Source organism: Berghia stephanieae, chromosome 4, assembly GCF_034508935.2.
Source record: "Berghia stephanieae isolate SIO BIC M18660-M18661 chromosome 4, UCSD_Bste_1.3, whole genome shotgun sequence".
NCBI lineage: Eukaryota > Metazoa > Mollusca > Gastropoda > Nudibranchia > Aeolidiidae > Berghia > Berghia stephanieae.
In genome coordinates this window covers 44,069,059-44,084,123 of record NC_088363.1, presented here as the reverse complement: position 1 = coordinate 44,084,123, position 15,065 = coordinate 44,069,059, and the positions used below count along the sequence as shown (strand labels likewise).

Genomic DNA, 15,065 nt, shown 5'->3' with positions numbered 1-15,065 from the left:
ATTGGTCACTGCCAAATAGCCATGTACTCATTCACACTGAGTCGACTGGTGTTATTCAATTTGTGTAAAGTGTAAAGTGCCTTACTCAACGATTGAACGTCGGGACCAGAACTTTCCACGATCACTCTCACCCATCCGGCCACTGTTAACGCTTAACTTTTGTGGCAAGATGTGACACCGTACCCGAACCACTAAGTAACAAAAAACAAAACAAAACAAAAACAACTCTTAAACGGGGTAAGGCTCTATATAAAAACCATATCTCTCATCATCTATATCATTTTATTATTTATTATTATCATTATTATTATTATTATTTTTATATTTATATTATTGTGTATTATTTATATTATATCATTATATATTATTATTATTATTATTATTATTATTATTATTATTATTATATTATTATTATTATTTATTATTATTATTATTATTATGGTTATATAACATGTGACTTCAAGGGAGCCCCAGTTTTGAGCGATCCTGACAAAATTAGGATCAGTTTAATTGACCAATATACATTTGAAGGATCCGTTTTAGAAACGTATTTTTCGATTGTTGTTTTTTTAAAGCAGAGCAGAAATATGTGTTATGAATTAAAAGACTTCTTCTGACCAAATCCGAAAAAAATGTTTTGCCAGAGTAAGGGTCAAGTTGCGAATGCGTTTACCAGGGTATGTAAAGGACATTAGCTTTATTTTGTAGTCTTTTGAATTACTTTTTGATTCTCCCATTGAAGACGTTAATGGGGAAATGATTCGAGATTAAATGAAAAGTGTTCTGAAAACACACCAGAATATCAGTGTAAGTGTTGGAGGTAAAAAAAAAAAAATGCAGTGGGGGAGGGGAGGGCGGTGGGGAGGGAAGGGGGGGGGGGGGATTTGTGTCTCGCGACGGTACTTAATCTTGAATTGAGAGGTAAAAGAAAGAGACTTGTTTGAATGTATGTGTGTGTTGGTATCTATATGCGTTGTGTGCTTATCGTGTTAATAAATTATGTGTGTTAAGGATTTTGTTATGAAAATATAAAGTGCTTAGTTACCCCTCCTTAAAACTTTCTCCGGTTTATTATCAGCTGTCGTTATGAGAGTTGGTTTTGTTTGGCGTCGGTGGTGAGGGTTAGGTATGTATGATTGTGCTGTATAATAATATGATGTGTGTGTGTGTGTGTGTGTGTGTGTGTGCATGATAAGAATGTTATTTGGAGTGGTTACCGTTTTAAGTAGCTAGTCGATCGTGTAACCATAATCAGAATAGTAATAATAATTATAATATGCCGGGGACCGTTGACCAGAACGTTGAAATTGCTGTTTTACTGACATAATGTGAAAGAAATCGGATTTACATTGCAAGGTAATGTAATGGATGCAGAGTGTCCGAGTGTGGTGTTTAGCTTAGCGTGTCAATGGCGATTTATTTATGATGTGCTACGCGATTATTCTATGATTACATTTCTGAAGTGTGAGTGATTAATTACCAAATGTGTATAATCAATACAGGATTTCGGACATAATTTGTAATTTGAGTGTAAGTATTTGTTTTAATTTTTTTTCTTTAATCATTTGGATTGATGTATGATTCATTTTTATATAGTTCAATTTATTAAATAAAAAGAGATCCGAATATATCTATATAGCGCAATTCACGGGTCCCTCCTGACAGATTTCCTTTGCAAATATCCATTTGTTACCTAAATGAACCACAAGAAACCAAACTTCTATTTTGAAGAATGGTACACGTCGCCTGCTAGGCGTCCTTTTGATGTGAGCTTTATTGCGATAATATAATATTATCACCGCCTATAACCAGGCTCTTATTCACACTTGAGACGAGTGGGATAGTGTTTGTAAAATGATATACTCAAGACCTCAACGTCGTGGAAAAGGTTTGTGAAACTCGCCACTTATCCGGTTACTAACAACTCTCAAAGTGGCTCTGAAAAAAAAGTAGTCCTTCAGAGCCATATGGCCCACGGAGCTGGCGTTTATTCCCGTTTCTATAGCGTGAAGCGGAAAATAGGAATTTTTTGCTGCCCTTGGGATAGGACACTGGTCTATCACAAAGTTCTTTCTGTCAGATCTAACAGACTCAGTTGCCCATTTACTGTTGGGTAGACAGGGAGGTCAGCAAATAAATCTCGACTGCACTCGGGATCGATCTCGGTCCCTTCGCATGTGAATCGAGTGCTCCAACTGAGCTATCGGCACCCATTAAAGTGGCTCTGACGTAACCTTTTATTATTTGTTAGAAGGTAGCAGTTGTATGTATAAATTACAAGTATAGAGGTTCCCCGGCCATTGCATTGTATAATATGGTAACAATACGACTTTGCCAAAACATTATCTTGCGTGGGCTTCAAATAGGTCAGAGTGAGGTCGTGACATCACACCTTAATTTTTTTCGGTTCAAAACTCATTGGAAGTGTGTAACCAGTTGTCCGGACCAAGTATAATCGTTGAATAGGTTACATACTGAATCATAAGGTGGCATAACTGTTTTAGTATAAGGATATATTATAGGCAGATTCTTATGATTACATAGTTTTGTGTATTGGAATGTTTAATCTGACTGGCTGATGTGGTAAGTATTTTATCTAAACGCATAGTATCAATATTCCATTATGGAATGCATAGGCAACGGCATCTAACGCATAATATGCCACTTGAAAGGGCGTATTTTTTTTCATTTTCCACCCCAACAGAATAACTTTTTGAAACAGTTGAACACATTTTCTTTAACTCGTGTTCATTTTTTAAAAAGTGAGCTTTTATATAGAGCAATATCCAATAAACGTGCTCAAAGCGCTTTACAAGGGGTCCCTGGTCAACAGCAACATGTAACATGTAGGACGGGACACGACACCTGCTAGGCGATGTTGCATTTTTTTTTCGGACAGAGACAACGCTGTTAACGGCCAAGTACTCATTTTTACACCTGAGCACGGTGAGAGAATGTGAGTAAAGAGCCTTTTCCAAGCACTCAATTATGCATCGAGCGGGGCCTGATCCCAGGACCTTCCGATCCAAAAGCGAGTGTCATACCACAAGACCACATAGCCACACATAAGTGTGGATGAGACTTTTAGGTGATCTTAAACTAAGTACACTGCTCTTGGAATCAACATTTGTTCTCTATTTGAACCAATCCCCTTTGTCTTTACTTTTTCTCGTGTTAATTGTACATCTTGAAATTTAACTATCCCATTTTCTTCACTATTTTCTGGCGCTGAAATGATCTAAAGGCATCGCAAGTGCCGTAAAAGCTTTAAAAACAAAACATAAAGTTGAGCTTTTATATAGCACAATATCCACTAAACGTGCTCAGGCGCTTTAAAAGCAAACACGTCTAAATTACGAAACAATTGACTTGCAAGTCCCACTATCAATCGATTTTCCAAAAGACCAAGTTTAAGCGTATTCTTCAACACGAGAGAGGAGAATTAGTAATGTCTTGTACCAGGGACTCAACTAACCAATAGGCTCGACCCAGGACTTCCAGATAGCTTTGCCAACATTCAAGACACGTAGTAGTTAGGAAAAATCAGACGGAAGCCAACTGTGTTAATTATGTATCTAACGTTTTTCATTATTCATTCCTTATTATATTTGTCTGCTTTTCCTCACTAACATATGCTCAACAGCACAACATCGATTCCTATTCAATAGCAACACGTAGCATTTTAGATATGACGACTATTGTCTATAATACAATTGGGTTTTTTTCCCGACAGAGATAGCACTGTTTAGGGTCATGTATTCATTTTACCCCTGATTACGGTGAGAGATGGAGTTTATGCATTCCAAGGCATCTAAACTATGCCCCGCTCAGAGTCGGACTCGAACCCTGTACCTTCCGGTCCGAAGGCGTGTATCATATCACAAGACCAGTTAGCTGGACAATCTGAAAAGGTGTCCATGAAACAGTGCCAGACAAATCAGACTGGGATTCGAACATGTAGAACAGACTGATGACGCCTGTCAGCGATATTCAATTTTTTTCCAGCTGTTAACGGCCAGGTACTCTTGTTACACTGTACGGTGAGTAAAGAGCCATTTTCCAAGGAGGCACTATGCGCCGAGCGAGGTCGACTCAGACTTCATCCAAAGGAGGTCATACACTGACCATAGCCGCTTAAATCTAACTGAAACAATCTGGCTTAGATCCTGAGCAGCATTCATAATTTTAACACAGATGATTGAGAATAATGCATGATTTAGTCAGATGTCGCGATTCAATTCCCTCATCAGTGTGTCAAAATACTGTGATAAAAACTCACAATTTGTGAAGCTGGTTGGTTCGGGTAACAGGCTTGTACTGACGAACTTGAGCTTTGAGCTTGAGCATTTTATATAGAGCAATATCCACTAAACGTTCTCCACTGCGCTTCACAAGGAGTCCCAAGACAACAGCAATACTTAACATTATTACAGTTATTTCTGACAGATACAGCGCTGTTAACGGCCAGATACTCATTTTACACATTTACGGAGAAAGAATGTGACTCAACTATACGCCGCTTAAACGGGACTCGATCCCAGGGCCTTCTAATCCAAAAGACAAGTGTCGTACCTCAGGACCACATTATAGCTGCACGAAGTCTATGTTTGTGATAGATATCGTCAACCAGTAAATAACTCCCATTTCTAATAAGTCGTATTGATACAATGGCATAAAGTCGGACATGGGGCGGTACATATTGACACTTGGATTATGTGCTACTAGGGACCTGTCATATAAATTGGCGTCTAGGATTTAAATAAATTGGTTTGAACAGCTTGTTGCTTTAATTCGCCTCCCCCCTGCCTGCGCCCGGTTCACCCACCACCGCCGTTCAAACACTTTGGTTGAATTTTAGACTAGTGGAATACCAGGAATTATTTTTGGCAATTGACATGGTTCGATTCTTTTTACATCAAATATTTCTCTTCCCCATCTCTATCTCTCTTTTTCTCTCTTCAGGTCTCTCTCTCTCTCTCTCTCTCTCTCTCTCTCTCTTCTGGTCTCCCTCTCTCTCTCTCTCTCTTCTCTCTCTCTCTCTTCTCTCTCTCTTCTGGTCTCTCTCTCTCTCTCTCTCTCTCTCTCTCTCTCTCTCTCTCTCGCGTTCTCTTTCTCTCTCTTTCTATCTCTTTACTTTTTTCTCTCGCTATCGTTCTCTCTCTTTTTCTCTTTTTTCTCTCTTCCTCTCTCTCTCTCTCTCTTTTTTTTTTCTCATCTCCTTCTTTCCTCTATCTCATTCTTTTTTTTCTAATTGCTATCTATTCTCTTTTTCTCATCTTCTCCATCTCTCTTCCCCTCCCCACCCACTCATCTTGTCTTTTCTCTTTCTCTCTCTTTCAGTCTTTCTCTCGCTTTCTTTCTCTGTGTACTCATTTGTCATAGGATATTGGAATGGCAATGTGGTAGGATGGCCGGCTCCTTTTCAACGTTACATTTGCCACACAGACATAGACTTCCCTTTTACGGCACAAAAACAGTAATCTAATCAAGTAATCCTCATTTCGGTATTGTGTATTCGAAGTGAAATAGTATAGTTGAGAAAGAATTTAAAGAAGAAACCCAGGCAAAAAATAGGAAACAAAAGTGTGATGTCAAAAGACTGGTTTCAATCTCAGAGGAAGTGTAAAACCAGTCTTCCGGAGGACTAAATACATACTTCTGGTTTAAGAGTGGTGGAACCTTTTTAATTTTGTCTAGGAATACGCTTGTCGTCAATACATATCATCAATCCTCACTCTTTAACGTCCAGTAATCGTAAGAATCTGCCTATACATCCTGCTACTAAAATAGTTATGCCATCTTGTGACTCAATATGTAACCTGTTTATTGCAAGTCCTCCGAAGGATTTATTACATACACACATTCAAGGATTTTGGAACCGGAAAAGTAGAAGGTCTGACGTCACAACTTTTTTTTTCCTATTAGGTTTTTATTGTTGCTGATATTTTTGTTGCTTATTTTATTGTGTGTAGCTATGTGGTGTAACAAGAGGACTCGAACCCTTGACCGTCGGTCCGTAAAAGGCGAATATCATGCAAAAAGACAACATTGCCTCACTGGCGGGTAGAACTGATGAGTATTCATTATACTTAAACGCATTCAATCAGCATGTATTTAATCTGCGTAGGTGATAGGTCTGCTGACCTTGTACCTACACAAAGGAACGAATAGAGGAAGTAAAAGTGGATTGACCTTAAAATGGAATCGATAAAATATGTGGCGGACCTGCCAACTCCTAGGAAAATATCGTAGAACTTCGAATTTTTGTGTTCTTATTGACAATGATATAAACTATTTAATTAAATAAACTTATTGAAAACCAATTGTTGTTGCTGGAACTAGTATATAAACGAGTTCGAAGCATTAATTTAATTTATTTAAAACACAAATTGTTCATTTTAAAAAGTAGTTATAATGTCAACTATGTTATTACCCCTGAGAAGTTCGGATTGTGGGTCTTAATTGACAATTATATAAAGATTTTTAAATTCAATAAACTTCTTGAAAACAAAGTTTTGTTGCAAGAGATAGTACTCGTATATAAAGGATTATAAAGCAATAATTTAATGTATTTAAACACAAATTTATACTTTTAAAAGGCAGTAATAATATTTACTATGTTATTACCACTGAAAACTCCGATTTTTCTAATTTCAAGTAGGCAGGTCTGGTATGGGTTCAATCATTGGATTAGTGCGAGGCTACCTTGGTCAAATCCCGGTGGATTAGTGGGTTGGGGACTGTTTTACATTGGGCATATATTGGTTTTGGAGTTGGTAGACAATGGTAGGTGAAATGGTGGGTGTAATGGTAGGTGAAGTAATTGGTCAATGGTGCCATTGGGTATATTGTGTGTTTGTATGACTGAGTGTGTTGTCTGTTTGTATATGTATGTGTATGTTTGTGCATAGGAATGTATGTCTGTATATATATATATATATATATATATATATATATATATATATATATGTGTGTGTGTGTGTGTGTGTGTGTGTGTGTGTGTTGTGTGTTTGTATATAGTACTAACTGCTGTCACAAATTCGATTAGTGATTTGACGTGGAAGAGTTAAATGAGGCATCGCTGTGTAATCGAGAATTCGCTTTAATGGGAAAAAAATTCCATATTTTTTTCCCTTTTAGATTAAAAAAGGAGCAAAGGGGGTGGGGGGGGGGGGGGGGGGAGAGAGAAGGGGCTCCAATAATGCTTTAAAAAAAATTTGAAATGAACTCAGGTATAATGCCTTTGTTTAAAAAGGATGAAAGTGAATTTTGTTTTTAAGAAAATATTGTCCGTTGTCATGGAAACGGCGCCAAAAAATAGAAAAAGTCATTATGAAAACAGGCTTTCTTTCTGTGTATACATCAATTCATTTCATTTTTGGTGTAAACAGAAAAATATCTCCAAAATAAGAATTTTAAAAAAAGCAAACTATAGAAGTCGTACTTTTACATTTCTCTTCTGATGTGAAAAACGAATAAAATTAATTTCAAATTGAGACTCGCTTTTGCCCTTGATAATTTTAACATAATGACCAAGTTGCACATATTTGCAGGTCTAAAAACCGAACGCAATTATGCACTTGTTTTAAAAGTGTTGTAAAGGACGATATTTTGTGTAGGATTTTGAGAATTTTCCATCACAACAATAAGTCCATAATAAAATTGGTTATCAGACCTGCAAATAAGTAACATGATCCATCACTGAAAATTTAATAGATTATAACAATAAATTTGACACAGGATTTCTGTAATTGAAATAGAAACAATAATTGAGCATGATCAATGAGATTAAAACCTTTAAAAACATACATAGCTTTGTGTGCTGGTCCGTTTCATCTGGAGGGCAGATATATTGAGATTTTGTGGGGTTTTTTTTATAAAAGGAAACTTAAACCTATATCACCAGTGGCGCTTATCGTTTTCCAAATAAACGCTTCCCTATAATCCGGTTTTAATTAAGTCCCGTCATTATGCCACTGAATTCATTAACACACACGTCAGTCAGTCAGTCATTGGTGAGAGAAAGAAACATTGAATGTGTGTGTGTGTGTGTGTGTGTAAGATCAGGGCCCTATGCTTTAAGTAACACCAACAAAAGGATTGCAACAGGAAACAAAACACAAACCAAGTATATACTACTATAATCAACTATTATTACTATAAGTACTTACCACTGTCCATTAATTTGTTATTCGCAAACACTGGACACTTGTACTTCTTAATGGACTTAAGACACAGTTAACATGGATTTCGAATGTGAGAGACGGTGGTTGAGTAGACGCCAGAACAGGACAGAAAACAATACGCCCACGGTTTGAAACCTTATTTGTTATTGATAAATACTTTTGATTTTGAATGAAAAATATAACTTTTGTAAAAAAAAAAATAATGTGCTTAGTGCTTCGGATCGGAAGGTCCATGGTTCGAGTTGTGTGTGTTGAACCCGTGACCTTAAGAAGTCGGGGAGGAGTGGCTCCAGATCGACTAAAATTTGAAGCAAGTTTTTTTGGAGTCGTGTATAGCTCATACGGCAGAGTCACGATCTCCCCGGCCAGGTGGAGTTGTCGTATCAGTAAGGTCGCGGGTTCGAGCCCCCATCGCCGCCGCGAAGTTTTTATTCTCTGTTGTCTTCTGGCACTTTACTACTCACTCAATTTCTTGTTATTATAAAGAACATTCATTCTCGCTCTTCTACGTCCTGTAATCCTAATATTCATATAAACCCTGCTACTAAAGGATATCTATGTCACCTTCGGATTCATATGAATTTCTGTTTTTGAATCAGACTTAATAGATTGATGGAGTGTGTTTGTGTGTGTATGTGTGTGTCTGTGTGTGTCTGTGTGTGTGTGTAAGAGAGAGAACGAGAGAAAATTAAAATAGAGAGTGAGTTGGACCCAGAGAGAAAGAGAGAGAGAGAGAGAGAGAGAGAGAGATAGAGAGAGAGTGAGAATAGAGAGAGACAAAGAAAGAGATAGAGAGAGTAAGAAACGAGAGAGAGAGAGAGAGAGAGAGAAAGAGAGAGCGAGAGAGAGAGATAAGAGTAAGGGAAAAGATAACACGAGAGAGCGATCGAAAGAGGTAGAGAGAGAGAGAGAAAGAGAGAGAGAGAGAGAGAGAGGGACAGAGACAGAGACAGAGAGACAGACAGACAGACAGACAGAGGATAATTGAGAGAGATACAGAACCTAATAAGAGAGAGAGAGAGAGAGAGAGAGAGAGAGAGAGAGAGAGGGTGCGGAGAGCGATAAAAATGAGAGCGAGAGGGGTAGGGAGAGCGATAAAATGGGAGAGAGAGAGGGGAGTAAGCGATAAAATGATAGAGAGAGAGAGAGAGAGAGAGAGAGAGAGAGCGAGAGAGAGAAGAGGGGGGAGAAAGAGCGATAAAGATGAGAATGAGAGAAACACACACACACACACGCACACACACACACAGAGAGAGAGAGAGAGAGAGAGAGAGAGAGAGAGAGAGTAGGGCTTTCCTATACAAAACCAACTTATACTATAAAAGTAATAATAATAATATATTTTTAAAAGTAATTCATAAAAATGGAAACATAATATACGCTTAGAAATGTTATTGAAAAGATTTAGGGGTAAGGGGGGGGGGGGGGGGGGGGGCGAAGGGAAATCATACTTAATACTTATATTTCTAAAGATCTTTAAGTCGTTCACTCTACGGCGTGCTGACTCCGGGAAAGTTATTCAAATAATATTGTGTAATCAATGGAAGAAAATAAATGTTATTTATGCCTTCTATAGACAGTGCTGGCTGTAAGAATTTATATAGGAATAGCTTTACACATTCCCAATGGTATTTAATATCATGAACACCACCGCATTCAAATAGGAATAAACAAAAATGAATATAACAGCTTAAAAAATAAATTAAAATAAAACACAAAAACACAAAACCAACAAAAAGACCCCAACAAAGTACCAAACACGGAATATTTAGGGCTCAGAATCCTTTTTCAGCTTATAATAAAAACAATAAAAACTATACAAGCATCTACTTAAAAACTAGATAAACGGCTAAATTCTCAATTTTGATTGTCATTTTGGATTTAAAATAATTTTTTGAAATCCTGTTCTTCACGACATTATAAATAAATAATGAATTTAGATAGCACCTAAATATCGATATAATGTCTTTCTCTGCGGCGCTTTACATAAATTTAAAAACAAAGGGAAAAAAACATGACGCAACATAATAAGCATGAATACAGAAACATAATCTAAGCAACATCTTTTTCATTAAAAAATAATCTAACGGAACAACTCAGTCTTCTGACATTTCCTGAAAGATTATAAATTTTCACAGGACTTTGTCCGCGGAATGAAAACGTTCCTTGGCGTGGAGCAAAATCATTAAATATAAATATGAAAATAACATGATCTAACTTTACAACCACAAGATTTCAATCAGTAAATCACCAAACTCGTTGACACCAGTCAGATTATTTCCACTATAATTAGTTCAATTGTATATTCAAATTTGATCTGTACTTTTCTTTGCTTGTATTACTTTTAAAAATGGTAATCTCTCTAAGGTATCGAATTTAAACAATTAGACATACGCATTAGTTGATCTTATATTGATGTTATGCGTTTAAGTGAAGTAATCAACATGTCCGACTGCCAGAGCAATCGCACCAAAATACAAAAGCATCATGTATAAAATTTAAATAGTATTAAATAGAGAGAATTGAACGAGAACCTATTATCATCCAACTGGTGGTCTAAAATGATAACAAAGAGACGACCGACGCCATCTGTAGTTATTATATATCAGTTAGTATATCAGATATGGTTTGAAGATAACAGGAACAGTAAAAAAAGAACGTTCTCTTTGAGCGGCTATGTGGTCTTGTGGTATGACACTCGCTTTCAGATTGAAAGGTCCTGGTTTTGAGCCTCGCTCGGCTCATAGTTGAGTCTTCTGAAAAGGCTATTTAGCTCACATTCTCTGGTGTACCGTACTCAGGTGTAAAATGAGTACCTGGCCTTCAACAGCTTTGTCTCTGTCCAAAAAAAAATGTAATATCGCCCAACAGGTCCAATGTCTCATTTTACATGTTACGTGATATTGCGCTATATAAGATCTCAAAAAAGAAATAATAAAGAAAGAACCGTTACCTTCGTTTTCTTTCTCCCCGGTATAAAGCTTTATATACCTTACCCATTTTATAGCTTACTACTTGATTTAATAAATTTCGTTCTTTTTCTCTTCCTCAGACAACACCGACCCCACGGCCACCTGTAACCAACATGAAGAAAGTCAAGAACGGTCACTCAGAATTCGAACTCAAAGTCCTCGAGCTGGACAACCTGAAAACAGACGTTCTGTCCCACATGGGCTGCCTCAACAAACTCAAAATACAGTACATGGACTGGTTCGACCGACGAAGACAGACCTTCGTGGATGCTTTAAAACTTATCCAGATCACCCTGCCTCAGCTCGTCCCTCAGGAAACGGCTACCATCGCCTTGTTCCGGCAGACGTACGATATCGCTAGAAAAATTCCAAAACGAGGCGCGCCTATTGAAAAGTGTCATGGCGTCCTCCAGGAGTACCTCGATTTCTGGGAACAGTTGAAACAGCTTCACGTGGAGGGCCAGAAGTTGTACCAGAAAATGTGTGATTATTGTAACGGCGTTACGAGAATGCGAGAACCCCATATAAACGAGACAGTGGACAATTTACAGATCATTTTGAATACTCAACTCAGCGAAACGTTTAATTTCATGAGCGTCCATAACGAGAAGGATAATTTGTTTACGTATAAAGTCGCCCAGCAGGATCATAGATTTCACGGACTTTTAGCTTTTATACCGTATTTGTTAAAAATTTCTACTACTTTGTGTTTTTGGCACAATAAAATGTTTTTAGAAAAGGAATAGATACAAAGAATTATTATGCAAAGAAATAAAGAAATAATAGAGAAAATTTCGATCCCGACAACGTATGATGGTGTATCGTTGACAAATAATGCAATAGCAAGTTGATAAAAGACATTTAAAAAATTGCAAAATTAAGTTTCGTAAAGGAGAAAAAGTCGATATTAATGTTTCTATATTGAACTGTTAGAAGAGAAGAGGAAAGTTGAATCTTATTTATAATAGTTTTAATATTCTAGTGTTTTGATTACTAACTCTATGGAAAGTATCTTCCAAAAAGTGCAAGTTTAGTTTTGATTGGATCACATAGATGTTACTTATTATATTGTCAATGGACAAAAGGATGGTTATTTTAAGTGACAGAACGCTTTGGCCTTTTCGTGAACAAAGGGTAAATTAGAGGAGCGATGTTTTGTTGGCAAGGGATTTCTTTCATACAATATGTGATAGAATGAATGGAATAGTGTGAGGAAAATGTGAGGGAGAAGAGAGAGAGAGAGAGAGAGAGAGAGAGAGAGAGAGAGAGAGAGAGAAAGAGAATATATATATATATATTTAATATATATATATGTATATATATATATATATTTAATATATATATATGTATATATATATATATATATATATATATATATATATATATATATATATGTGTGTGTGCGTGTTTGAGTTTATATGTGTGTGTGTGTGTGTGTGTGTGTGTGTGTGCTGTGTGTGTGTGTGTGATATAGAGATGTTTTTAGAAAGAAAAATATGGTAATGTATGTTTGTTGAATATATCTTTGACTGCTGGAGAGAGAGGGAGGGAGGGAGGGAGAGAGAGAGAGAGAGAGAGAGAGAGAGAGAGAGAGAGAGAGAGAGAGAGAGAGAGAGAGAGAGAGAGAGAGAGAGAGAGGGAGAGAGAGAGAGAGAGAGCTAGAGAGAGAGAGAGAGAGAGAGAGAGGGAGAGAGAGACAGAGAGAGAGAGTGAAAGAAAATAAGAGAGAGAGAAGGAGAAAGAAAGAAAGACAGGGAGAATCGAGGAAGAGACAGATTGATGAATTATTGAGTGAATTGCTATCCAATGGAAATAATAAATAAGAGATAGATGTTGTTTCTATCACCAAATATATCACACAGAAAAAAACCTTTCATTCTCATTGTGCTTGTTCTCTGGCGTCCCATCCACAGAGTGTCAAACAATTAATTAATTGGTATTATCCGTTTCATGCCATAGAAACCGGGCCGAAATGGCTCTGAAAGACTACTTCTGTTTTACCTGTCTGACATGCTGAAAATGCGTTATAATGCTTGAAGCTAGAAGAAATACATAACGATAGTCAGATGGGATAGAAGCTTTAATTTGATTTCCGAAAACAGATAATGTTGACGTCTCGGGTTTTTGCCCTCTGTCAACAAAAACATCAAACGCCATCCTCTCACCTCTCATAATGATAATAATAATAATAATAATAATAATAATAATAATAATAATAATAATAATAATAATAATAATAATCATAATAATAATAATAATAATAATAATAATAATAATAATAATAATAATAATAATAATAATAATAATAATAATAATAATAATAATAATAATAATAATAATAATAATAATAATAATAATAATAATCAACAACAAAAGAGGATGAATGAAAGAAACACTACAGACGAATGAGATAATGTTATCTCATTTGTCTGTAGTGTTTCATTGATCCTGTTTTGCTGATTAAGGGGAAACCTGAAACGTCCCCATTATCTGTTTTCATTTATTAGGTTGAAGCTAACATTCAATTTCAAATTGTTATTTATTTGTTGACAAAGAGGAAACCCGAAAACGTCCACATCATATGCCTTTTTAAAACTTAATTCAGTCTTCCATTCCACTTGACTATTTATTGTTATTCGTATTTTTTTTTTAAAGCATTAAAACGTCAGCAGCTTAACTCCCTTTCTTCCCTCAGTACGCTACTGTTTTGTTTTGTTTTGTTTCCTCTCTAATTTGTTTTTCCCTCTTGCCTAAAATTAAACGTTTCATGTTTTGGGAAACTTCCTGGAGAAGCAGTCCTTCAGAGCCATTGGGCCCAATGAATCTGGAGATTATCCCAGTTTCTATATCGTGAAACGGACAATAGCAATTGCTTGCTATCCTTTGGATGGGATGCTAGAGTATCGCAAAGCCATTTCCACCAAATCTTACAGACTCAGTTACCCATTCACTGTTGGGTGGACAGGGGATCAGAAAAAATCTCAATCGATCTTGGTCCCTTTGCGTGTGAAGCGAGTGCTCTACCAACTGAGCTATCGGGACCCCCTCCTGGAGAAGACTTTCAGTTAATCTCAAACTTAGCAAACTCATAATCTGCTGCTGTTGGAATCGACATCTGTTTCCCATTTGAACCATTTTCCTTTGTCTTACTTTTTCTGCTATGCTTTTAATGTCAATCTATAATCTTTATAACTATCCCCTTTCTCCCTTCTTACTGCTACGGACATGACCGACGTGTACATATATGCAGGTTTGACACCCGAACCTACGTATGGGCCCAGTTTAACATTGTTGTAATGGACAACATTTTGCGTCATTTTTTTTAGATTTCCATTACAACATTGAGCCCATAAGGAATTGGGTTATCAGACCTACAAATATATATATATATATATATATATATATATATATATATATATATATATATATATATATATATATATATATATATATATAATAAGTGCACGTCGGACATGACCTAAACGTGTCGAAAGCGCAGTAAAACCCTTTAAAAAAGACAAAACGTTCTGGGAAAACTCCTTGATATTTTTATGATCTCAAACAGTCATAAAAACCTTAAAACTTTTTTCTGTGTAAATTATTTACCTGTGAAATATTGTGGACCCTTAACCAATTAAATGCCGTATTCTGGAAAGACACGTCTTTTAAAATTTGGCCAAAAAAACTCGTCTTTCAAAATCTATCGATGTAAATGACCCTCGTCTTGATATAAATTATCAAACCTGGGACCTCGCAGATTTTTAAGAAATCCCAGGTTTGAGAGAGTTTTTTTTTTTGTTCTTTTTTTTTTTTGCCGAGATGAAGGTCATTTAAATCGATTGATATTTGAAGGACGAATTTTCTGGCCAAAATTTTAATACGTGTCTTTCTAGAGTTTTGCAGTTAG

General features: G+C 36.4%; 1 protein-coding gene across 4 annotated transcripts; it reads left to right on the top strand.

Moving 5' to 3' along the window:
- Window positions 1-1,053: 1,053 nt before the first annotated feature.
- LOC144972016 (uncharacterized) lies at window positions 1,054-12,436 on the top strand. 4 transcript variants are annotated; one of them, XM_078913102.1, is made up of 2 exons: window positions 1,054-1,356; window positions 11,239-12,434. In XM_078913102.1, exon 2 carries the CDS (start codon window positions 11,272-11,274, stop codon window positions 11,902-11,904), a length of 633 nt encoding a protein of 210 aa, XP_078769228.1. In that variant the 5' UTR covers window positions 1,054-1,356; window positions 11,239-11,271; the 3' UTR covers window positions 11,905-12,434. The 4 variants fall into 4 exon arrangements, with proteins under 4 accessions (XP_078769228.1, XP_078769226.1, XP_078769229.1 ...); XM_078913100.1 differs by having other exon boundaries at window positions 1,055-1,530; XM_078913103.1 differs by lacking the exon at window positions 1,054-1,356 and adding an exon at window positions 8,044-8,128.
- The last annotated feature ends 2,629 nt before the right edge of the window (window positions 12,437-15,065 follow it).

Coding starts and splice junctions, on each gene's coding strand:
- LOC144972016 (XM_078913099.1), top strand. CDS start 8,244: ATGGATTTCGAATGTGAGAGACGGTGGTTGAGTAGACGCCAGAACAGG. Junction 8,313..11,238: donor CAGAAAACAATACGCCCACG/GTTTGAAACCTT, acceptor TCTCTTCCTCAG/ACAACACCGACCCCACGGCC.